Source organism: Ambystoma mexicanum, chromosome 12 (genome assembly GCF_040938575.1).
Source record: "Ambystoma mexicanum isolate Mex_15411 chromosome 12, UKY_AmexF1_1, whole genome shotgun sequence".
NCBI classification, from domain to species: domain Eukaryota; kingdom Metazoa; phylum Chordata; class Amphibia; order Caudata; family Ambystomatidae; genus Ambystoma; species Ambystoma mexicanum.
In genome coordinates, this window is record NC_090936.1 from 1175879077 (window position 1) to 1175905618 (window position 26542).

A 26542-nucleotide genomic window follows, 5' to 3' on the forward strand; every position below is an offset into this window, starting at 1 on the left:
CCGGTAAAATACCGGCACCGCCTTGGCGGAAAGGGGATTTACCGCCCCATTCCAAGGTTGGAGGGGCGGTAAATCCCCTTTCCGCCATTGCCCTTCCCCATTCCCATTTCTGCCCCATAGGGCTCTATGGGAATGGGGAAGGCGCTAATTACGGCACCGCAAAAGGGACCTCGTAGTAAGGCGGTAAGGATTTACCGGTACCGGTATTTTACTGGTACCGGTAAATTCTTACCGCCATCCGTGTAATGAGGCTAATTGTCTTTCCAAAGTTGGAAAAGGTCCTGGTCTAAGATTGGAGACGAGTGTGATTGTGTAATAAACCACGACACAGTTGCATACCAACCTCATAATGGGATGCTCGGTAGACCAAGCTAGAGCAGCTTGTCGCCAAAGGCTTTTGCTGTAGTGTGTACAGAACTAAAGTTATGGCCAGTTTCTCTTTTGTCTTTCCAAAGTTGAAAAATGTCCTGGTCTAATATTGTACACAAGTGGAAATGAGTCGTCCAGCTGTCCCTTCTCACAGAACCCACAAGAACCCGTCTGGACCCATTCTGCGATGTATCTTGTTCTCCGGAGACTATCTTCAAAGCACATTGACCTGTAATGGGGATAGACTCTAAAGTGGAGATCCCTTGCAACTATTCATACAATGCTAAGAGGACATATGCTGTATGTGTATTAAATATCTTAGAAAATTGATTGAAAGTAAATTATTTGCTGTAATGAAAGTGGTTGAAAAACCTCCGTTCAGAACCTGCAGTAAGATCACATTTTTGGACTTCTCAATATTAATCAAAATTCCACATCAATTTCTAAAATATGTGGAACATTATTCATTCACTTAAAAAAGCAAAAACCAAAAGTAAGTCCATGACTTTATTTAAAAAAAAAAAGATAAAACATACAACCGTGAAACAAGTAAACTGGTGTCAAAACCACAGACAAGAAGGCTGACTTCACAAAATGTAATTTAAGAACTAAACTTTGGGGGTGGGACGAGGGAGGTGGTCTCTTCATGTTAAAGGGACTTTCAATTTTTAAGATTTTTATGGACCTAAATAAATTATTTTGATCTAATGGTTAAAAATATATTCCAATACTTATTTTCAATAAACGTGTGTATGACTTTTTTTATCTCAATCATAATTTTGCATGTTTTATTTCTCAGGTATCTTTACTGCAATTGTTGAGTGGCAAAGTCTTCTGGCCTTATATAAATTATAGTTTCATAACTTTTTATATTGGTCCATTAAAAGAAGGGGACATAGCACTTTTCCCCTCCCGCCCCCCTACACTTGCGCGATCTCAATGTCACTTGGCCTAGTAATATCGTTGTCTTTGTCCTCCGTTAGTTCCCCACCCTTGCCTCGTCGCGCCTTGAAACACTTGTGTATAGGCACATTATAAATGTCATATCATATCATAACATGAAATCCATTCTTAACTTCCTAAGGGCATTCATCGTGGCTATGAACAGAGATCTCAGTGTTAGCACTGCTATCAAGAGGCTAGATTTACCACTGCATGTGCAAACACGCTACCCATTGCCAACACATCCGGTTATGTATTTGGGATACTGGCCAACGGCAGCTGTTTATGTGTGAAATACAAGTTGATATAATATACTTTGTCGTCTGTGAGCTTTAATCCTGAGTTGGAACTCTGCCGAGGAACAAACACTTGGCCGCAGATGCAAGCCTGCGTTTTGAAGGTCTCCTGTTGTTTCAACAGTACCAATTACTACCAAGTAATTTACTCCAAAGTGATTACTAAGAATTACTTAGAATTATATATATGTAGTTGTGGGTTAAGGGTTAAAAGGGGGTGTGGAGGGGTATGGCGTAGGGTTGGTAGTAAAGGGGAAGAGGGGAAATCCCCCCCAATGAAAAAAGAAAAGTTGAGTAACATTTTGAAGTAATCACTTCTAAGTAAATTACCACAAAGTAATTTTTGGGGGGAATTACCTGGAAGCGTTTTGAAGACTGTCGCTACACCTCAAAGGTGCACATTTGGAGCCCATCAAGCAGCCATTTTATTTATTTTCGTTGTCTCGGGAGGATAGCTCAGGTGCAACTTGCTCGCCTTGGAAACAAGACGACACAAAGCAACATGGGTTCGATCCCTGGGCCCCCGCTTAGATACCTCTGGGTATTAAGCACGTTATAAATAACCAGTTAAACTTACTGGCTAATTTCAGTACTTCACTGTAAAGTATTAGAGCCCGCCCCGCACAGAAAAGGTGTATGCTCCTTCATAGAAGCATTTGCCCTTTTCTGATCAGTGCTATGCTTTGATCGTTCTAGACGGCATCTACAGGCATCACAAACTCCACCCCTGTCCCTTATTCCCTTTCTTACCTGTACAAACCTTTCACGTGCCGGTAACCTTTTCCCCCTTTGCCTTCTCAGTTTCTGGCCCTCCTGGCGAGGGCACAATAAAGCTCAGCCCAGAAAAGTCTCAGTACTGCTAGACCACAACATTGGTGACTGGCATCCTGAAAATGGCATAACATAACACGTGAAGCCTAGAAAAGGGATGGTGGATTTAGGTTGCTTGCCAAATGGATCCCTTTCAATGAATACAAGTTTTGGCAATTGGAAGGGGAGGGTTCTAGTGACTGACCCTTGAATTTGGAAACCTGGGTTTTATTTGTTTATTTTTACATTTTTAGAGCGCTCTAGACCGAGGAGGCATGAAGGCACTGGTTACAGGATTAAACAACAGAAGGTAGGTTCTTAATCAGGGGTGAGTAGTGTCTTCCCAGGAAGGGCCCTTGGGAGGAGAGCATTTTCATCCAGGATTCAGCCCTCAACCATAATTGTGTGGTTTGGGCAATTCAAATCTTTTCTTTGGGCACAAATGATAAATCTGTGCAATGTAAATACATAAAAATGAATCAGACAGGTAGCTAGTATTACCCAATCACCATTTCCCAGCTACTCTCCCCATTGCACCGTGGGTTCTGTACTCTGGTCTCAACTCCCCCTAACCCTCCACACTGTTCTATGTACAACACTTGATTTGCCCAAATCTTCTGCTAGAATTGTCACGAATCAACTTCAGGGGCACCGTTGGTCCAGGGATGAATATCGGATTCTAAACCATCAATCAGACCCACACCTCTAGTACACCAGAAGGGATCTGAACAGATTGGAAACACAAGTCAACTATAAACCTCCTTGTCCAATTTTGTGAACGTGGACGGAACAGCAGGCTTATCTCTGCAAGGTCGTGGATCGTTGGTTAGTTGCAACACAGCGAAAATACAATTATTACCCAATGATAAAAGGGCCTGTCCAGTCAACGTTGTATGAAAATATCTACGTTATTATTATTACAACAGACAGTACTAGCACACTACAAAATACAAGCCACCCTGTAAAGGATCACAGAGGGTAGACAGTTTCACAAAGGAAAGGAATGCACTGTGGATACTGACAGGAGGGTAGTCGGTAAAGCAATGAGTCTTAACTGTTCAAGGTTATTTAGTCTCAGCACCAAGGGAGCAAGGTGTCGTAAATCTCACTAGGGGCCTTCACAGAAGGACCAGGGGGACAGAACCACAATGCAGCTGGTGGTTGAGATGTTCTTGATGCTCAACAGAGTCGAGTCGGTTCCAGGACTCTTTGCAGCTCCTGTGAAAGAGTTTGAGACGGGAGACAGCTGCGGGTATCAGGCGGCAGATCGTTTGGCAAGTGAGGCTGGACAGACGGCTGCATGCTGGCCTACACGAAGGATACGGGTCAAGAATCGTTGTCTCTGTACTGGTTGGCGGATCTGGAACGCTAGTCGAGGTGTCTCGGATGGCTTTAGTGAATGCAGTGTGACAACAGTCAGTGGTGCAGCTGGTCACAGTTCAAGGGTTCGACTGCCTCGAAAATGTCCTTAAAATATGGACGGTTGGTTGATTCTTGTGTGGCACTCCTCCTAGCTTCTTCGCAGGGCTTGTGGCGTCCTTTCAAAGCGGACGGCCCAAAGCCCCGAGTGTGCTTGCAGGCAACAGCGTTGTCCTTTGTTCAGAGACTCTCTGGCACTTCCCGCCTAGGAAGCCTGCTCGCAGAAGCTAGCAGGGCACACTGTGTGCTGGCCGGGTACCGGTTCTAGAGCTGCTGGATGGGTCCTCTGAGCCCGATTCTCCCTCTGTTCCCTGGGCGATGTTTAGGGGAGGGATCTTGCTTCCCTCTTGGAAATCCGGCCTTCCTTTACTGGCGGAAGATGTAAGACAGACTATACCTTCAGCCAGGGTCCAAATAAGTCCTTCCTAACCCTTTGATAGTTATCAGATGATCTGCTAAGTTAGGGGCTCAGCCCTCTTTTAAAGCCCAATGGGCTGCATTGATTGGTGCAGGCTAAGCCTACCTTAAGGAAACAATCCGGGGTCCCCACCAACAATCTTCTATTATGCGTGAGGTCAGGACCAGAGTGCTTGGCAACAGGAAAGGTAAGAGGTGACAACATGTACTCCTAAGTCCCACCCATCTTCCTGTTTGTTGTAGATCAAAGTGTCTCTTTGGTTAACTGAGCCCTCTGTGGCTCTTGATCAAAGCGCAGGTCTCCTTTGAAGTTTATGGTGAGAACAGGCTTCTCTCTCCCTCAAATCACATACTTCGTCCCTCTGAAAGGGAGTTTGCCTACTGTAAACAGTTTTCCCAGACATGGCATTCATTGCCCTTCGTACAAAGGGGTGGGAGCTAGCTTCAAGGTGACACATTGCATATCAAAGAGGTGTTAGTTTTCCTGCCCATTGTTAAGTTCTGTGAGCAGGTCTATTTGCAGGCCTGCTTCAATTAACTGTCATCAGTATGCGCCCCCACCACACAGAACTTAGACAATAGAACAGGGCGGATCCATGGAGCATTTGATATTTTTATTAGGCTGCCCATGGCTGGAGGAAGGTGTCTCCTTCCCCCTGCTTGAGATGCTTTAAAGTACCCGTGGCTGTCACATTACAGCTGCACATGACAGGGGAGTACACGTGACTATGCGTTTCGTGCGGTGAGCAGGAAAAATGTGTGCGGAATGGCCTCACACATTTTTGGAGGTTGATCTCCCATCATTCCTTTTCATTTTAAAAGAAAATCGAGAAAGCCCTGGCGAGCGCCCACTCCCCGTGCAGATGGTCGAATTCCTCGCAAGAATAAGCGTAGTATCCCTTGCATCTAGGCCTGCAACTATACCATACCACTACAATTTGTGTAATACTCAAACCGTGTTAGTAAATTAAATGTGTTTTAATTTTGTGAAAACTAATAAACAATATTGTCTTCATAAGTTTAGAATTGTAATTTCAAACTTGGTTGAACTTGAAAGTTTTTTTTTTCTTTTTTAATGTAAAAGTAAGTTGTGTGTAATAAAGTAAAGGCTTTTTGCATATTTTAGCTTTGCCATTAGTCTGCTAAATTGAATGTTGGCGTGAAAAAAAGATCCTCTCAGAGGAGCAGTATCTTGTTCAATGAAATCTTGCCTGGAAATTGCATTGTTGTTTCGCTTTCTGCTTTTGAAGGCAGAAGATTCAGAAGGAAGTCAATACCAGTAGTTATTGACTGCGCTTCGAACATCTAATTGGCTGAGGGGTCAATGATAACTTCCCCATGCTAATTGCAATGAAGAAACCCAGTGCTATACAAGGGGACATAGTGATAGTGTACAATAATCTAGATACCATTAGAAGGATGCACTATCGAGGCAACTTGTGGAAAGTCATGGAGCGAGAGGAGGGTTACAGGCAGGGTACACAGTTATAAGGATGGACTATTGATGGGAAACACTTGGGAGACTGTGGAGAGGGAGGATACAGAAGGCAGGCAGGGGACACAGTAAGAAGGCTAGCCTCTTGAGCAGACACTTGGAAGGTCCTGGAGAGAGGGGAGATTGAGGGTTACAGGCAGAGGATACAGAAAGAAGGATGAATATTGAGGGGACACTTGGAAGGTCCTGGAGAGAGGGGATACAGAGGCAGGGGATAAAGTGAGAAGGATGGACCATTATGGGTACACTTTTAGGTGCATGCATGGAGTTGATACCAATGGTTACAGGCAGTACAGGCTGTAGGATGAACTATTAAGGGTACATTTGGAAGGTCCCTGAGAGCTGAGTGCAGAGGGCTACAGGCAGCGGATACTATTAGATGGGTGAACTATTGAGGGTACACTTGTAAGTGCATGCAGGGGGTGAAACAGAGGGTTACAGGCAGGGATACAGTAAGATGGATTGACTATTATGGGTACACTTGGAAGGGTCTGGAGGGAGGAAATGCACAGGGATATGGCCAGGGGATACAGTAAAAAGGATGGACTATTGAGGGTACACTTGGATGGTCAGGAAAGAGGAGAGCGGGGATGCAGGAGAGCGGGGATGCAGTTAGAGGGATAGGCTATTAAGGGTACACTTGGATGGTCAGGAAAGAGGAGAGCGCGGATGCAGTTAGAAGGGTGAACTATTGGGTATCTGTATAAAACATTGGGGGAAAAAACGAATGTAAGAAAATACTGACTACGGCCTAGAAAAATAAAAAATAAATCCCAAAAATGCTGATCAAGGAGAGCGGTAATTGCGGGGGTGCTCCCTGCTCCCCTTGATTGCAGGGGTGTCCCCCCGCTGTCCTTGATCGACATTCCGGGACCTCGCAGGCCGTGGGGGTGTCCCCCACTTCCATAAAAAGGAAAGCAGGGGTCAAGCAAAGTTAAAATAGAAAAAGCCCCGCCTGAGTCTGCCTATTCACAAGCTGAAAAGGAAAGTCTCGCAGCTTTCTGGGCTTGTGAACACTTCCGCCATTTTGTGATTGGGAAGAGGTTCACCCTAATCACGGATCACCAAGCCCTCCTATCCCTCTTCGGAAACCCAAGGACGAAGATCCACAGAGGATAGAACGCTGGGGCATTCGCCTTCAAGAGTACGATTTCCAAATCATTCATCGCCCGGGGGGCAAGAACAATCCGGCAGACTATCTGTCAAGGCACCCAGCAGGCAAGCCAGCCCCCAGACATGGTGACTCTGAGTACATCAACTATGTCACAGCTAACGCGTTGCCGCCAGTCATCTCCCCTGAGACCATAGCCACCGCCTCAGCCGCCAACCTCTCCACGGCTTTAGCCATCAGCCACACTGAAAATAACAGATGGAGGGACTTCCGTCGATGAACTGGAGAGGCTAGCCAAAGTACATAGTGAACTGGCAGTGCAAAACAAGACCATACTACTGTGAGGCTGCCGACTGGACATCCCAGCGACCCTCCGGGCAGAGGTCATCAAGACAGCTCACGAAGGACACAGAGGGGGAGAAAACACCAAACGCCAACTTAGATGGATGTGTGGTTCCCCTTCCTGGATGCCATGGTGGACTGGTGGCTGAAACAATGCATAGCGTGCCAATACACAGCAAGAATAGGGCCCCCAATACCGGTCAGACCGATACAGATCCCAGAACACCCGTGGGAGAGGGTTGCTGTAGACTTCTATGGGCCCCTCGAAACAGGGGAATACTTGTTACTGTTCATTGACAAGCACTCCAGGTTTCCAATTGTGAAGAAAGCGAAATCTACAGCGTTTTCACATGTAGCTGCCATATTTGACAATGTCATAAGCGAGTGGGGGATCCCTGAGACCATCAAATCGGACAAAGGCCCACCATTCAATGGCCACGAGTTTGGTGTATTCGCGAAGCACATCAGGTTCAATCACCAAAAAGTCACACCATGATGGCCGCAAGCCAACGGCATGGCCGAAAGATTCATGTCCTCAATAAAGAAAACACTACAAAGGGCTTGCATCGAAGCAACTGATCGACATCAAGCACTCTGCCGAACGCAACACACCTCATGAGGTCACAAACAAGACCCCCGCAGAACTCATGAAGAAATATCATGTTCGGACTAGAGTTGTGAGGAATTCCGCAAATCAACCCAAAGCTGACCAAGAAGTCATAAGAAGAGATTCAGAAAGGAAAGAGAAGACGAGATTTGAGACAGATGAAAGGAGAGGAGCACGACCAAAAGAACGCCACATAGGGGATGAAGTCTAGGTTGAACAAAGCACCAGTGAGAAGACAAACTCTCAATTCGCCCCTAAACCCCTCCAAATAATTACTGTCAAAGGCTCAATGATAGCAGCAAATGAAGAGAAAGAAGTAACCAGGAATAGCTCTCGATTCAAGCTCACCAACAGAGAAGAAGAGAGGCCCATTCTCAGTGAGCCGGACCCTGAAGACAATGATCCAGGAGATGAAACATGGGTGTCCCCAGAGCCTCCGGCTCTACGTCAAGCAGAAGCAACTGACAGCCATGACAGTGGCTCTCCACAAGAGCCACAGGGACACCCACAAAGATTTATTAGAAAGCCCCCAAGGTTAGTTGAAGAATGTTGCAAGTACTTTATGTTGAACAAGTTGTTATTGAACCTGACAAAAGGACATTTGTCCGGGGGTGTTGTTACGAGGCACTGCGCCTTTAAGAGAAAGGTGACATCACAAGTCACGTGACCGGATGACGAGGAAGGAGGGAGTGGGGATGAGGAGCAGGAGTGAGACAGATTCAGTTTAAACATTAATTAAGGAAGATGTTAAGAATCCTCGCTGATGTGCATGTCCTTATTTATAAACCCATCTGAGTTTAACAGATGGCTAAGGTTGATCAGAGGTGTAGTCCAAAACATCTGGAGAGCCAGAGGATGCCGACCCTTGCGTTAACGAATCACAGAAAGGTCACGGCCAAAAAGGGCAGGTGCTCAGAGATTGACTCACTGGGGACACACTGTCACTGCAGAGGAGGGAAGGGGTAAGAGTGCCAGAAACAGGGACAAGAGGCGAGAAAGACCCACCTCTCGAGAGAGAGTGTCCAGAAAGCGAGGCAATTTCAGGAGCAGATTGACAGCTGGGTAGATCTATCAAAGAAATCCATGTCACCAGGGACACCCAAATGCAGTCCAGGTCATCTCTTTCACTTTAGTTTTGCTTTCAGTCCATTGTAATCAATTGGAGTGACCCAACACTACAACTCCCAGAGGAACTTAATAAATAAACAAACATAATCAAACGAACAAACTTGAGGGAGAAACGAAAGCCCAGGAGATGGGACATGCTTTGTCCGATTACATGGAGTCACCTGGCAACGCTCCTCATCATGGAATGGGGAAGGCAAGCTGAGAGGAAGACAGGTCCTCGGACACAGAAGCAGCGGTGAACATAGGAGTTTAACTGCAATATGCTGCTTGATGGGGAGCGGGTGCAGTGACCAGGTAATCGGAGCGATCGGGCCTGGACAATTTGCATTGACGACTAACCTGGCTGAGCTTTACATGAGTATTTCAAATTAATAGGAGGTTAATCCTGCGTGTGTGATATCTAAGCACTCTGCGCCTGCCCACAACGGCTGGTAAACAAAGCTCGGGCAAACTTGCATGTAAAATAGAAAGAAATCCAAGAGCCAAACTAATGGACCTTTTAGAGCTATAAGCAAGGAACTCTTTCAAAACCTAACATCTTATGACCAGTAATGGCCACCCCAATACTTGAACCCAAAAATATAGAAATAGCCCTGAGAAAGCACCAATGACATGAAACACGTTCCAATAAGTCCCACTGTCTGCTAAACCAATGGATGGGTGATATTTATTTATTTATTTATTTATTTATTTATTTATTAAATTTATATAGCGCGCAGGCAGCCCAGGGGCATTGTGGCACTGTTACTTGCAAGGAAGACTTAGTTACAATGTGAGCAGGTTGTGCCTTGGGTTACAGTAAGGCAGTGACCTGTGATCAGATATATCACATAATACATCATACAATACAATTATGAGGGCTAGGCCATGTAATTGTTAGATGAACAGGGTCGTTTTCAGGGTTTTCCGAAAGGCGGTCAGTGAAGGTTCAGAGCGCAGGGAGCTAGGGAGGGTGTTCCAGTGTACGGTATGTATATTTCATCCTGAAAAGGTAGCCTATCACTGAGAGAAGATCCTGATGAGGACAGCACGAAGGATGCAGAGCGCTTAGTGACCGCGCAGTCAGAATGAACCTTCTCCCGACTTGCACATGGTGAGACGCAAGTGTGGTATTGGAGGATACTGGAAGTCACCAGGAGACAGGTATGACGCTGGAGGCATATGTATACAAAAGTAAGTTGGTTTTTATAAGTTACAGGGCTACTTGGGTGAAGGGAGGCAGGAACTAAACAGTAGGCATCCTGTCAGATCAGTTCTCCCATCCTGAAACCTAATTGACATTATTGGAACTCTGATGACCCATAGAGTTCTAGCTGACATCATGACATCCCACCGCCTGCAATGGTGCACACAGTGCAGGCAGACACTACACAAAGCAGACGTCTCCAGCCTGGATCCATCAATTAAGCCGCACTGCTTCGAAACCACACTGCATGTTAACAAGAGTGATAATGCCGCCTGAACCAGCTCTTCTGCCATCTGGCTTCCTCTCTCCAGATTCCGAAAGCCAGAAAACCTCCAATGCATGTTTGGCTGGAGCTCTAGCATTCACGAGAGCACCCTGAAAGCTATTGTCTGTTTGAGAAGTCAGGGATACCAAGGAGGGTGACGAGAGACCATTACGGGCCAGCTGATCTTTCCGTTCCCAGGACAGGTCGCCGTCAGAGGTTCAGCAGTTGATGTCTTGAAATATCTTGTGTGTCACCTCTTGGGAAGCAGTGGCACAACACATAATGTGGGGGCCCTCTTGGAAAAGCAGGGGAGGGCCACACGATAAACCCAGAACCTAGAGATATACAGTAAGCTTTGTTAACTATTTCCTGGTTAACCGGAATGCTGTATTAAAGGGCTCCCCCATTTCTAGTAACATTAATTAGTTTTGGTTAGGAATATGCCAGATGACAAAGTTTTGGAGCTGGATGACAGAGCAGAAATGTGAGGACGTTTGCATATACAGGCTTCTTGCTTTGCTAACCCAGCTCCGACAACCAACGTTTTGTTAACTGGTATTTTGTATTATCTGGCACCATTGGGTTCCCACTGGCAAACATTATCTATCCTGGCTTTTCTGCAGGAGTTCAGTTACACGATGACTGTTATCAGGTTCCCGGTTCAGTAGCACCGGTGAGTCGTCTACGTATCGCTGGAGATATGTTGAGAAGTGTTTTATGATGTATGCTAGGGACTTCATATACACATTTACTAGCCACGGGGATAGGATAGGGCCCAGAGGGACACCACACTTAAGAGGAAAATTGTTGAGTTGAAATATCCCATTATGACCCTCAGGGTGAAATCATTGACGTACTTGGTGATCCACTCCAAAGCAGTACCATCTATTCCCACCTGTACTCTAATCTTTGGATTAGTGTTGGATGGTTGGTTGTGTTGTAGGCAGCCAATAGTTGAGGGAGTACTAGAGATGTTATTTACTGTTGTCAAGAGCTTTAAGCATTTGCTCTTTCATGAAAAGGAGACTTTTTTTCTGTACTCCAGTTTGAGCGAAAACCAAATGGGATTTCATGAATTGGGAGATTCGCCTCACTGTGATGGACCATTCGGGATGTTTAGCACATTTTTAGCAATAAAACCGACGTGACAAAGTCCTCTACCTGGTTCTGCGGACCTCCAGTGGGGTGACTCAATAGGATGGACTCTTCCCTGAACCACTGGATGATGGGCCCATGGCAGAATGCTGAAGACCACCTTGTCACCTTCCTATGGTCCGCCATCATTTTGTAGAATACTTTCACAGACTAACACTACAGGACAGCCAGTGCCAAATGGGCCCTCCTTAGACCGACAGCTGTATAGATGCCAAAACCATCTGGGACCTTCTCCAGGTCTAGATAATGTTCATGGACCATAGGCACGTTGACCCTCTCCAGCTGAGAGGGTCTGAACCTCTCGCTAGTCATACCCAAAGTGTCTGATTTAAAAAGGCCATGTTCCCCTTTAAGAAGAGTCAGTTTCATTCACCTAACGTTAGCAGCCTGTGCTCAGATACTGTTACGAGTCAGCACGCAACATCAGGGAAGTCGCTCCAGAGTAGTATGGAGATGCGCAGTGAATCCACGAGATCCTCAGATAAAAGGTTGCTCATTCGCATTTTTCCGACCGTAGACTGTATCCCAGAGGAAGCGGGATGTGTGACATTGAGGTACAGAGGGGATATCTCACAGGAGATAATGTCGAAAGGAGAGTGAGATTTGGAGGTGGTAACTGCAAGTGAGGAAAGCGTTTGTGACAGCACGAGAATAGAGGAACATTAGGAGGTGAACGAGGTACAACAGAGAAAGAGGTGGGAATAGCAGGTGGAGAAGGCGAGACTGAGGAGACGAGAGAGAGCATTCCCCAAGGTGCGGTAAGAACGTTCTGGTGAGCCAATGTGGCTCTAAGTACAACCAGTCAATAGGAGGAGGAACGAGGGGTACCAGGCAGGTCAGGAGAGAAAAAGCAGGGGACAACCCTGGTAGGGCAGAACCTCAGAGACACCACTCCAGCTCTCCCTACAGACTACTTCCCATGACCTTTCTACCGGTCAGACTACAAGCAGAGTCATTTTTGGGGTACAGGACCCAGGAAAGTCTGCAACTAGGTAATCTGCCAAAGAAAAGTAGGGAAACACTATAACCCGAAACATGAAGGAAAAAATGTTTGCAAACCTTCTTTGAACAGGGAACCTTTGAACCGGGGATGGATAATCCAGAGTCCAGGAAGGCATGAGATCCCAGACAACCAAAGAGGACATTGGCAGGGGGTCTACCAGGAGGACGAGAAACAACCATTTAAGAAGAACCATTGTGACAACCTTTTGTTTGCGAAACCCCACCTTTCTAGTTTTGTTGGACCTCTAGTAATTAATCCCATAAAAAAAGGTAATTAACAAAAATGATGTCGTCTTGGCACCATTCTTTGTCCCAGACAGCCCTGTGACAGGTGGTGTCAGAAGTGGGATCATTAAGGCCAAAATTGGTAGGCCAACCCAATGTGCCAACATCAAGCGCAGACGCGCAGGGCAGGTCCTCACCCTTCTACCTTGGAGGCAGCAAAAGGGATTTTCTTTTCTCCTTTTTCCTTTCTCCCGTCTCAGGGAAGCAACCGAAACCAAATCCCTAAGGTGCACCATCAAGGGTAGCAGCCCACCCACCAACCATAATTATCAAGGGTAGCAGCCCACCCACCAACCATAATTATCAAGGGTAGCAGCCCACCCACCAACCATAATTATCAAAGGTAGCAGCCCACCCACCAACCTAATTATCAAGGGTAGCAGCCCACCCTTCAACCATAATTAGATGAGTAGGATGAGCCCAAGCCACGGGAACCACTGCCTAGGAATTTCTGGAGCTTTCTTTATGTGCCATGAGGAGAAGGAAGTCTGGAGGGGACAAAGGCGGAACAGTCCAGGTCGAAAGGAGGCGGGAAAGGATAATAGCAGTAGGTGAAGATATGACAGCAGAGAAAGAGGCTGGAATATGAAGTGGTGAAGGGTGGATTGAGGCGAAGATAGATGGCAGTCCCCTAGGCAGACAGAGTAGGAAGGCTCCGGCAGGCAAGGCCACCGCGTGGAAGGATCAGTCAGTAGGACATGGAGTAAGATCTAGGAAGAGTTCAATAAAAATATAGAAGGGGTATACCTATTCTATGATTTTATTTTTACATCCCACTCCCCTTCTTTTTATCTGTTTTCTAAATCATTTTTAACAGACAACAATTACAAACAATCATTGCAATTCTGCTGATGCAAAGACATATTCCAAGTACTGCATTGAGGTTTCACATGTCGTGGAAGCCAGCGCTTCCCTTCTTTCCATCGCCAACAGAAGCTAAATCCTGCTGGCAGAGGACAGAGAAGACTGATTAATGAAGTCTTATATGAAGGTAATGGAAAACAGCCATGATTTGGGGCCCTGCAGTAACAGATACATTTGTGAAAAGTGGGCATGATGTTATCGGAAGGATAGCTCAGGTGCAATGCGCTCGCCTTGGAAGCAAAACGACGCAGAGCAACGCAAGTTCGATCCCCCGGTCCGTGTTTTGAAACCTCTGGGTATTAAGCACGATATAAATAACCTATTATATTATATATAACTAGTAATGGTGTTCTAAGTGCTTATACTGGAGATCTGACCCTGTGCCAAATGGGCATAATGGAAAATGGCAAGGTATGTAGTTATTTGAAAATTTGGCATAATGTAAACTGGTAATGATGTGCTAGGTGGGTTTAAAGACACATATGGCCTCATTACGACCCAGGCGGCAAGGGATTACTGGTACCAGTAAGGGCACCGGTACCGGTAATCCCTTGCCGCCCTATTACGAGTTGCCTTTGCGGGTCCTCCCTTAACGCCTGGTTTTACTAGGCGTTAAGGACGGGACCCGCAAATGGACTTTGGTGCTAATAACGGTACCGCAATTTGTGGTACCGTTATTAGCGCCTTCCCCATTCCCATTGAGCCCTATGGGGGCTCAATGGAAATGGGGAAGGGCCCTGGTGAATGGGGAATTACCGCCCCGCCAACCTTGGAATGGGGCTGTAATATCTCCATTCACCAGCGCGGAGTCGGTGAGGTTTTGGAGGCAGCCATGGTGCTACTAGCGCCATGGTTACCTCCAACCTCGTAATGACCCCCATAGATACGCTTTGCTTTTAAAGATGCAATGTCAGCTTCTGCAGCGGGGAGAACTCACAAAGAAGTGCTTCGAATCAATCAAGCAGGTTCGACTGAGCGAATGAAGACAAGACCAGACGTGATGTGAGTGTGGGGCGCATCAGTTATACGGTGGAAGGATGCTGTTAAGCTTTCACAGAGCTCAAACAGTGCATATTGGCAGGGGTCAAAATTGTGATTTGTTGACCAGGAGCAAAAAGCAGCTCCTGGGTATCAGGCATCACCAGGGGTCAGCCCATCGCGCACAGCAGATATAAAATAAGTGCAAAATGCAAACTTTAACTTGTGCTCATTTGCATATTTTACAATATGCTTTAGATGTCCCTTAGGCATGTCCTTTATTCTCCTGTGAGCATATTTCCAAAAGTATTATATTATATATTGTTAGTTATTTATAAGGCACTTAATGCCCAGAGGTTCCTAAGCACGGACGCGGGGATCGAACCTGTGCTGCTCCACCTCATCTTGCGTTTCAAGACGAGCGCATTGCCCCTGAGCTATCCTCCCGAGACTACACATGTAATATCTCATTGATATGGTTGTTTGCCACCTCTTGTCTGAGCAGTCAAGTGTAGCTCCTGGTTCCTCGTGTTGGTGTCAAGCTAACCAGGCTCCACTTGGCTATAACCAGGAGCTAAATAGCCACCAGCTCCTGACAATTTTGAACCCTGTATTGGAGATTTTTTCCTAATGAGAGAAGAGAATAATATAAAGCAACTATAAGTGTGCACCGAATACAATTGTCCGAAGTGCTGATGCTTAAATCGCTGGTAATACAGCCCTCCTCAGCGATACTCATTTCATGAGCCGAGGCTTTGTTGTCGCGCCAGGATTCAGCCCTTTGATGAGCGAATGGCACAGAGATGGTGAGCTGGCAGGCATGCATTCAATCCTCCAAACCACTTGAGGGTGGACTGGCTAGCAAACTTGGCATGCCAGTGCCCTGTCGGGCAGGTGCTGCGATGCCCCACGGGCTGGTCCACTGCTGGTTTGGTGGCGCATTACTGGTATTTTGAGGTTTGAGAGTGGCCCACTTACTGGCCAGGCTGATGGTGGAATTCGGTACCTACCCGCCTGCTGGAAGCACTATGCCAGTTTACTGCATGTTAATAAACTTTGATACTGCAACAAGCCACCACCATGGTAGTTTCAGAAACCCAAGCTTGACCGTGCAGTGGCCAACTGTGGTCCCGCTAGGGGTATACAGGCCTTACTATGCTGGCGGAAAGGAAATGAGTCAGGAGAAGATAGGATTGGAAAGCGGGAAATATATGCACAGGGGGAGGACGGTGCAGCGGGCTGAAGAAAGTTTTGCAATATCAGGGGTGCATGTCCAATGGCGTGTCCAGGGAGTGGCCTGGGGTGGGACGTGCTACCCCTGGAATCGGAATGCCCCCCGCCAGGTGCCACCCCAGTATCCTAAACTATGATCATTAGGTGTGTGTGTGCGCTCGTACTTCATGCCATCCCTGCATAGGCCAGTGCCCCACTTGGGCCAGTTCAGCAAAAGAGAGGAGGAGCCAAATAGATCTTTTGAGTGTTGTGACAATTGGGTTGTGTATCCTAGGCAGACTTTGAAAATGGTAAGTTAGTACACAATGTAATGCTGGACGCACGAGTGGTCGCAAGCGTGCTCGGGAAATCTCATTAAAATGGTTTCAGAAGGGCTAGGCCTCGGAGCTCGCCCCGACACCCAGGATTGTTCACTTCCCCTTCCCCTTCCGTGGGAGAAAGGCCTCTATAGAAAACAGGGCCCCGAGCCACTGGCAGCCACCCTAGGTTTGCTCCAGGACTCCAGGTATGTTGGCTGCGGCCCAGCTTCCTGGAGGGCAGTCAGCAGAGCGGGGCATGTCGGGACTCGAGCGCGGTTCAGCCTGGGAACGTTGCACGCGCGCTTTGGTTTCTGCTGGAATCTCTCTCGGAGGCCGCACGTGCTGAGCGCGGTTTCAAAGAGGACCAGGAGGCGGGAAATGTCACACTTTGCTCCTTGTGCAAAGATACTTTTGTGTGGGAGCCAAGTGGCGCAGGTTTGACGCTGTATTCGAGGGCATTTCATCGCAGGTTGCCAGATTTATACTGTTATTGTGTGCTTAACCCAAAGGCATCAAGGCACATAATGACGTGGAAAGGAATTACTGCAATAGTGCAAATTCAGGAGGACAGTTTTTTTTAAAGAGAGGTTTTGTGTTGTGTTTTGAATGACAGAATTCAGAACGTGGCTGTCAGATTGCACATATCAATCGTCGGCGCATATTCCCCCATTCCGCGCTCATTGTGCTCTGCACGCATCAAATAGCGCATTTCCTTCAAAGTTCTGTGTATATCTCATGGCTGCTGTTAGGGCAAGGGTTATGGCTTTCCTTCCTCTCGCCTCCTTTCTTGGCTACTCACTAGAGCACTCCATGCAGCGAGTAACTTACTTCTGAAAGCGCCTCGCTTTCGTAGGGTATGCAGGGGGCAGGCCCTTCTCTGCCCTTTCTCCCTCACTCTGGAACTCAAAGCCACCTTCTTTATGTTCCGTTTCCAAACTCTCAGCCTTTTGCGGGTCAGTGAAAGCCTAGTTTATTTTTACAAAGGGCTTTCTGTGAAACTAGTGCCTAGAAATCTTGCTGCTACAAGCGCTTTACAAATTGCAAAAGCATAACATAACATCCCACATCTGGATCGCCCGTTTGAGGTTATCCAACACCACTAACGAGCTACCATTATTGTAACCGGTGTTCGGTGCCACATGCTAAATGAGTCTGTGGGCCTCAGGGGCTTGTGGGCCTCAGGGGCTTGTGGGCCTCAGGGGCTTGTGCGGGCGCTGCCCAGACAGATACCAGTTTATGAATCTACACAGTAATTTATCCATGCCCATCTCTCTCACTACTATGATCATTAAATGCCCATATGCGCCACCATCACTTGTGCCCACCTGCCAATATACAGCACGTTCTTGGCCAGACACACATATATACACTTTTTTATTTTATTATTATTTGAACTTCCATAACTAAGCAGGGAGGGCCAGGAGCATAGTTCAGGGGCAACACGTTTGCCTTTGTAACTGCTTCCGTTGTTTTCTTCCCCGTGGCATGAAGGTATTTCACTAGTGCAAAAGCTGCAGCAGTTTGCCTGAAATGGTAACTGCTTCCGTCGTTTTTTTAGGCTCATGTGTGGATGGTATTTCACTAGTGCAAAAGCTGCAACATATTTGCCTGGAATGGTAAATGCATCCGTCATTTTCCTCTTCATTTCTGGATGGTATTTCACTAGTGCGAAAGATGCAACACATTTGCCTGGAATGGTAAATGCTTCCGTCATTTTTTGGCTCATGTGTGGGTGGTATTTCATTAGTGCGAAAGTTGCAGCACTTTGCCTGGAATGGTAAATGCGTCTGTCATTTTCTGGCTCATGTGTGGATGGTATTTCACTAGTGCGAAAGCTGAAATTAATTTGCCTGGAATGGTAAGTGCTTCCGCCATTTTCTTCCTAATGTCTGGATGGTATTTCACGAGTGCAAAAGCTGCAACACTGTGCATGAAATGGTAAATGCTTCCGTCGTTTTTTAGGCTTATGTGTGGATGGTATTTCACTAGTGCGAAAGCTGCAAAATATTTTCCTGGAATGGTAAATGCTTCCGTCATTTTCCTCTTCATTTCTGGATGGTATTTCACTAGTGTGAAAGCTGCAACACATTTTCCTGGAATGGTAAGTGCTTCCGTCATTTTCATCCTCATGTCATGTCTGGATGGTATTTCACTAGTGAGAAAGATGCAACACATTTGCCTGGAATGGTAAATGCTTCTGTTGTTTTCTTCCTTATGTCTGGATGTTTTTTCACTAGTGCGGAAGCTGCAACACTTTGCCTGAAATGGTAAATGCTTCTGTCGTTTCCTGGCTCATGTGTGGATGGTATTTCACTAGTGCACAAGCAGCCACACATACATTTGCCTGGAATGGTAAATGCTTCTGTTGTTTTCTTCCTCATGTCTGCATGGTATTTCACTATTGCGAAAGCTGCAACACTTTCCCTGAAAATGGTAAATGCTTCTATCGTGTTCTGGCTCATGCGTGGATGGTATTTCACTAGTGCGAAAGCTGCAATTCATTTGCCTGAAATGGTAAGTGCTTCCGTCATTTTCTTCCTCATGTCTGGATGGTATTTCACTAGTGCAAAAGTTGCAACACTGCGCCTGAAATAGTAACTGCTTCCGTCGTTTTTTTTGGCTCATGTGTGGATGGCATTTCACTAGTGCGAAAGATGCAACACTTTCCCTGGAATGCTAAATGCTTACTCTGTGTGTCATTCTAGGCTACAGAGGACTTTCTTTCCAATTAATGGACTCTTTTGAATTCCTATACGTGCAGGGTTTTAATGGAAGATTTCCAGAGTGTCGTGGAGCGGACGGCGGTTTACGTGTTAATGACAAATACAGTCGAGGTGGTCCTGAATATCCAGCAGGACTCCCCTGGCACAGGAATGAGGCCGCCAGATAAAGAAGCGAGGGCTGCATTGAGTCTGGGCATTTCTATACCACGCCAAGCTAGTGAACTCCCAACTGAGCTTCACTGTGTGAGTAGTAACTATGGGCTTTCGCACTAGTGAAAAACCATCCACACATGAGTCTGAAAACCACAGAAACACAGGCCCAGAAATTCCATGGCAACAAACTGTGAGATAAATGGCAGTGGTCAAAGTGTACGAAAAGAAGTAGTGGAGCTATGTTGCCTGCTGGCCGGCCCCCGCTCCCCACAAACCCCATCACCACGCCCCCTCCCACGTGGAATCCAAACCCCAAAACAAACGCACCTGCTGTTTAAGGGAATGTTCAGTGCAGTGCAGTGCAAGTTTCAACTAGTTCGTACACTTTTATAGTAAAACGAAACCATTCCGGAACAGTTTCTTTTTAAAAATAAAAGTATGGGAACACTAAAACGTAATTGAAAGAAGTAGTGAAGCGCGCTCCCAACCACTCCCGACCACTTATAAACGTATGGTTTAGCATGGTTGCCGCCACCAGTTCGAGACGGTATCTAGATTTATTTATTTATTTGCATTTATAAAGCGCGCAGAACTGCCCTGAGGCATCCTGGCGCTGTTACAGCAGACTTGAGAGTGAACATATCATAAGATGTAGCAGTAGATAGCAGTGGTAGAGCTTGCTAGGGTTACAGCGCAAGCATAACTGTGCAAATTTATTCCGGGACTTTTAACGGAATAGGAGGGTTTTTAGTTTTTTTTTAAAGGTTGTGTATGGTTTTTCATTCCTAAGTGAGGTAGGCAGAGGATTCCAATTTTTGGGTGCGAGGTGTTGGAAGCTGGACCCCCCTGCTCTAATTCTTTTGAACGTAGGAACATACATCAGGTTGGCGCGGTGCGCTCTGGTGTGTCTGTTTGAGGTGCTGAGGGAACTTTCTGGCAATCGCCAGAGATCTTGCTTACGGCCCGATGGCTCAGTGAGTTGAGCGCTTGCACGCGTGGTCTGTGTTCACCCAGAAAGTCCCCAGTTTCCATCAGGGCTGGTTCAACCCTCCATCCTTCCGAGACCAAAAAACTAAAAACTATTAAATTAGGTAGTTGTGAAATCTGTTATTTACGGCACGTGAAAACTTTAGGAACTAATGTAGGAATTGACAGATCCAAAGCATTCGCCATTATGAATTCCGCAGGAAGATCTGCTTTTGGGGACGTTGTGGGTCACACAATGGCAACTACCAATCCCACTAAAGAAGGCAAGTGTCCTGCATATGTCCTGCTAGTGTGTTCATGTGGCGGCCTCTCAGTGGGGTCCTCGCCTGAGCAATATGGCCACAGTCCGCGACTGACCCTTCCAACCCTACATAATATCTAAGAGACAGACCGAAATAATGTAGAAAATGTCTCCCTGTCTTTCTATCGACACTCTCTGTCTCTATCCCCCTCTCTTGCCCACACCCTCTTTTTCTCACTATCTCTCTGTTCTCTTTCTCTCTGACTTACTCTATGGGCCTCATTCAGAGTTTGGCGGTGCAGAAAACAAGTGGTGGTAATTCCACTACCGCCACTTTTTTTGGCAGTAATGGAATTACGTCCATTTTTCCTGCACCGCCAAACTACACGTTTTGGGGAAATTACCACTGGCTTATTATGAGTGGTAATTCTGCAGATTTTTGGAGAAACAGTGGAGGATTTACCTCCAGCTTAATCGCTGGAATTACTACTCGTTAATTTAACTGGTGGTAATTCTACCAAAATCCCCAAAGAATTCCTATGGACTGCATAAATGGGGACTAACACCTCCCTACCACCACTTGAAATCCTGTGGTAAACCCAAGGGACCAAGTGGCGGTAACAGCAACTGCTTTTGGTGGATTTACCACCGAAATACCACCAAGCTCGGAATGAGGCACAATGGCTTTGTCTCTTTTGTATGTGGTTGGGATTTGCGTTGTTAGCTGACCATGTGCAAGACACACTCCAGCCACTGACGACAACCAGAGGAAACAAAACAGACATCTTGGGTGTGGGGGAGGGGTCTTTTAAAAGAGCAGCTATTAAGAGAACATGGGAACGATGACAATTGGCGTATGTAAATAGCCTGTTATGAAAGGTTGTCAGTGTTTATTTCTAATGCTCACATCATGTTCATACTGTAGTCATAATAAGATTACACTTGCATTACTGAGCAAAGCCTATTATCCAAACCTAGGATTGCAATGGCAACTTTTTTCTGATGGACAGTACGGCACACTACTATCATACCACTATGAAAAAAGGGAAGGGGACAAATTGCAACTGTATATTGATTTGCAAGAAACGAACACGCATCTTGGGAAGCCCAGAATGGCCATGTGGCATATGTGGTTGTGATGGAATGATATGCTAGGTTATTTGTAATGCGTTTAATACCCAGAAGTTTCTAAGCGCAGACCCGGGATCGAACCTGTGGTGCTCCATGTTGTCTTGCTTCCAAGGAGAGCACGTTGCCCCTGAGCTATCCTCTCGAGCCGTGCTTGAATCACTAAGCACATATGCACACCTTTGCAAGGTGCTCATTTAGCTTGTCACACTGGTTACCCTGACATTAAATGCTTGAAACAGTGTAGCAGTTCCCAATGCACAGACATCCTAAGACTTTTATATATATAGAATTTTCAAAAACCTTTGCATATTAATCATGGGTGTATTATTAGCAAATCATTGACTTGTGTTACACTAAACAAGATTACATCTATCAAGACACTTCTAAGAACAAAGCATTTTGATGAGTTTACATAGCAACCTGCCACATAGGTTTTGCAGCAGACTATGGGGGACTATGGAGCTGGCAAACAGTACAACTCCTGTGCAATGCTCTGCAGTGCCTGTGAATGAACGATTGCTGACTTTTAATCCAATCGCAAACAGGGCCTCTCTTGGGGCTGTCACCAATCACTTTGATTAATGAGCTGTATTGACAAGTTTTGAACAAATGTTGCTAAGGAAAAACATATACAGACTTCACCAGGTTCAAAGGTTATTTGATAACTCTTCCTTTGCTGTTACCAGGGTCAAGGCAGGAGGCAGTGGTGGACTGGCCAATAGGGAACTCTGGAGAATTCCCGGTGGACCTCTGCACGGTCGACCTCTGCACCGGACCTCCTTTGTGTTGGTACCCTGGTTTTCTGTTCATCTTTCGATCGCTCACTGTCACTCCACCCCCTTCCATCTCTTCTCATCCGCCTACATCTCTTTCGAGTAAAGAGTTTGTTATAAAGTGTCCAATATGCTATCCCTTACCTGCGGCAACTGGTGAATTTTTCATTGGAGCGCTGTAAATATTTGCCACAAATAGTCAGGCATGAGTGAGAGTAGTGAGGAAGCACAAACCAACCAAACCAAATGTTTAAAATAATGGGTTAAAACTGTGTTTTTTACAGCACACTATCAATGCAAAATTGTTTGATAAGCTGCACAGTTTACAATCAGTTTTGCATGGTTGCACATGAAAAAATCCAATGGATACAAGTCACACAAGTGCACAGCAGCAGGCCTTTGACCACAATATATGCCGATATAAAAATGTGTTCATGCTGTCTGTGCCCATACATGCCTATGCAGGCTGCACCAGTAATTGTCAGTATAACCATATAAGGACCCACACTTCTTGGCTTTGCCATTAACAAATACCATGCCACAGTAAGAACATGTATCCAAACTGGCTACACCAATGTAGGCTGCTCTAGCCATGTCAGAACATTATCATGCTTGATTTACCCTCGATGCCCAATACAAAATACCATTCAGCACTATCAAAATATATCCAGACTGGCTGCACCGATGTACAACAGCCTAGCCATGTAAAAACACTTATCAGGGTTGCTTTACCCTTCATGCCCAGCAGAAAATGCCATGGTATGCCACACTAAGAAAGCATATCTAGACTAGCTACACCAATGTAGGCCAGTCTAGCTACATAAACATACTTATAATGTTTGCTTTAGCCTTGATGCCCAGTAAAATATGTCACGCCACAGTAAGCAAATATATCCAGGCTGGCTGCGCCAATGTAGGCCAGTGTAGCCAAGTACAAACACTTATCAAATATGCTTTACCCTTGATGCCTATTAAAAATGCCATGCTACCAGTAACCTCCCCCGCCCTTGCCCCATTTAAAATTAGAGGCCTATGCCATGGCACTACAAACACATGCAAACACACACATTTATACAGCGTACACGCTCTAATTTAAGCACATGCATGCAATATACACACTCTCATTCAACCATGCATTACTACAACATTCATACGACCCCTTGCATGCACACATACATTAAAACAATCACACAAACATACACGCATTCACATGTGGTCACATTCATTCACCTGCACTCAGATACACCCCCTTGCATTCATTCATACATACAAATACATTACATCATCCTTAATAGCTACATCACATACTTGCTCGCACTTTCTGCACAGTGCAGCTGCCACATATGACCGGATACCCCGCCCCTCTTCTCCCCTGAGCATGCTGACTAACAGGAGGGGATTCCACCCCTTGCTCTTCAGGGTGGTGCGTGGGCTTTTAGCGCAATAATGAGAGGCGGTGCCGCGCAGGTCTCTCACCAGGGGCGTTGCTAGGGGGGGCTAAGGGGGCTATAGCCCTTGATCTTTTGGTTGTAGCCCCGGATAGAATCTCAGGAGCTACAGCCAAAAGACTAGCTAGCCCCCAGTCCTAACAGTTTCGACATCAGCTTAGCCCCGGGTCTTTTCCAGACCTAGCAACTCCCCTGTCTCTCACTATTGTGCTCTACATCTTTTGTGCAGCACAAAAGGCTTCGGATTGCAAAATGAAATAAAATATCTAGCGTGGGGGAAGCACCCCTTCTTAGAGGCAGGCAGCACAGTCTCCCATGTAAACAAAGCAACTGGGTGTACTGTGCTGCCTGACCCTGTGTTTTGGGTGGGAGATGTACATTTAAATCAACATTCTAAACATAAAATGTTAATCTAAAAATGTGCATTTCTCACCCAAAGCATGGGGGTGGTGTCCCCCATTTCCAACAAAGATGGCACCTCTGTTTCTCACCCGTTACACATTTGAGATGTCAGTTTTTTGTTGTGTTTAACTACTTTTTAATCCCTTTGTGATGACAAATGTGCTTGAAAATTGATTGATTATTTACACACATTTGTTTACAAATGTTCCTGTAGGAGTACCTCCCCTTCCAACCGATACCTGGGGGGGTTGGGCTTGCTTGCACGGTGTAATATTGTGCCACTTTGGTAGGCCAGTCAACCCAAGGTCAGAGGCGTAGACAGGGTATGGCCTGAGGGGCAAGTCCGACCCAAAATTGGTACATGCTGACTCAGCAGTGCTGTGTGGGCGTTTACAGATGTTAATGTCACTGCGGTGGGCCCAACTACATTAGCTTCAGGCCCCACGTGTTAGACAATCCTGGCTGCGCCTCTGCCCATGGTCAGAGGCTCTGATGTCACTTCCGTTATCCTATGGTTCTGGCGGAAGGACACCACTGCTTGGACACGCTGCAGCTATGGCAAGGACTTGCGGCCGATTGACAATACTCTTCTGTGGCATCACATGCCGAGCGGTGGTGTTTTCAAGTTCATGAGCCAAGACTTCCTGCACAGGGATGTTTTATGCACAAACACCAATTCCATGCACTACCTGTCATGCCGGCAGTTTATTGCAGCAAATAACGCCGCGCCTACAGAAGCGCTGCCCGTGCATGTGTCGCTTGAGTACTTTGCACAAGGGGCAAATCAAAAGCAAATTAATTACACCTGGTACATAACTCAGTTGGTCGTTTTATGATGGTATAGCTCAAGTCAAATCTACCACACGCAGTCAAAGGTTTACAGTCGTGTTTTTAAGGTACATTAAGGCCTTGAAGACCTTTTTGTACAAGTAGCACATGAAACTGATAAGAACTGAAACTGATAAGAAATCTACGCCTGCACTTGCCAAGTAAAACAGTTCTCTGCTGTAATCGGGGATATTTAAACATAATGGCACTCCCTGACAAAATGTTTAGCCAAAAATTGTACCTTTGGAAAACAGAAGCTAGTAGGATCACAAAATGTATCTTTTTTATTATTAACAAAAACATGTTATCTGTTTACTTATGTTGCTAATATCTTTGCAGAAAACATACCGTGTGCAAAGCCCCGGCCGCGCGAACTTTCTGGAATCCGTCCTCTTCGACGCAGTGGTCCGCGTGGCCGTTACAGAAGCAGCTGCCCTTCACGATGAAGTCATATATGGCGTAGTGGGCAAAATGCTGCGGCTTGCCCTCTGGGGCGTCTCCTTGACAGGCGCAGGGCTGCCGCTTCAACAGCTGGACACGCAGATTGGTGATTTTCAGCTGTTCCTGCGCTTCGGGACTGTAGGGATCCTCGACGGAAAATGGTGGCGCCATGGCACGATATATGACCTGCAGAAAGACACAATTTCAAGACCGGACTGAAACAGTATGTACAGAAAAGCAAAGTGTACGGTTCCCCACCAGACGCTCTGCTTTTGGTGCATAAATAAGACTGTATTTGATGGGTTGACAATCTTTGGGAAATCTGGGATGGGCGTGTTATGAAATGGAGTATTGCATCATACAGGCATGGATACACAGTTATTGTAGGTGATACCAAATACCAGAACCATGTCGACTGTCCACTGTCTATCTTGCAGCGCTCTTTGACCAATTACATAATGAGTGATGATTTCGATGGAAATGCACCAAAATGTCACCTCCAGAATTTCGACTCCCGAAATTCCGACTTTTTATTTTCTTTGTGACCCCCCTCACACCACATATATAAGTGGGGGGCTATGGGATAGAATAGTTGTATGGCAGGGGTGCGGGGGTCTGCATGTGGTGTAAAGGGGGTTGGAGAAAAAAAAGTTGGCATTTCCGGCCGTCAGAATTCTGGGGGTCGAATAATCACATAGGTCCGTCTCGATAAAGGTGTCAAGTTGACTTTGGAATCCTGATGCAGCTAATATTCAACACACACATAATTAAAGCACAGAATACCCTAAAATGCATCGCAAACTGCCTTTGTACTTGGGTGAGACCCCAGGTCCTGTTTACCGGATGGTTTGGGAGGGGGGGCTTTATCGTCCTGTATAAAGACTCCAAAGGGTCACAGAAGCCAAAGGAGTTTTTGTATTTTTGAATTTCATTTATTATTTTCAGGTAAGCATACCTACTCTGTGCAATATGGACAGCAGCACCCCAATAATGGAATTCCCTGACTCTGGAGCTCAGAAGATGTGAGTCCATTGATATTTGTAAAGAAACTAAAAACTCATCTATTTGGATAGGTAGCTCTCTCCTCTAGCCGTTAATCGTTTCGGGCCTCGCTGTCCTCTGACTGTCCTCTGTGTTAGGACTCTTGTCCTTGGCGCCTGTATGCCTCCGTGACTTTTTGGTTGCGCCAGAAATAAATACATTCATGTAATT

General features: G+C 46.1%; 1 protein-coding gene across 1 annotated transcript in view; it reads right to left on the minus strand.

Moving 5' to 3' along the window:
* Positions 1–26542, minus strand: part of NTN4 (netrin 4) — a 626566-nt gene that overhangs the window by 377430 nt on the left and 222594 nt on the right. The window contains exon 3 of the mRNA XM_069629824.1: positions 25238–25516. Within this exon, the coding sequence (XP_069485925.1) occupies positions 25238–25516 (279 nt within the window). The remainder of the gene's footprint in view (positions 1–25237; positions 25517–26542) is intronic.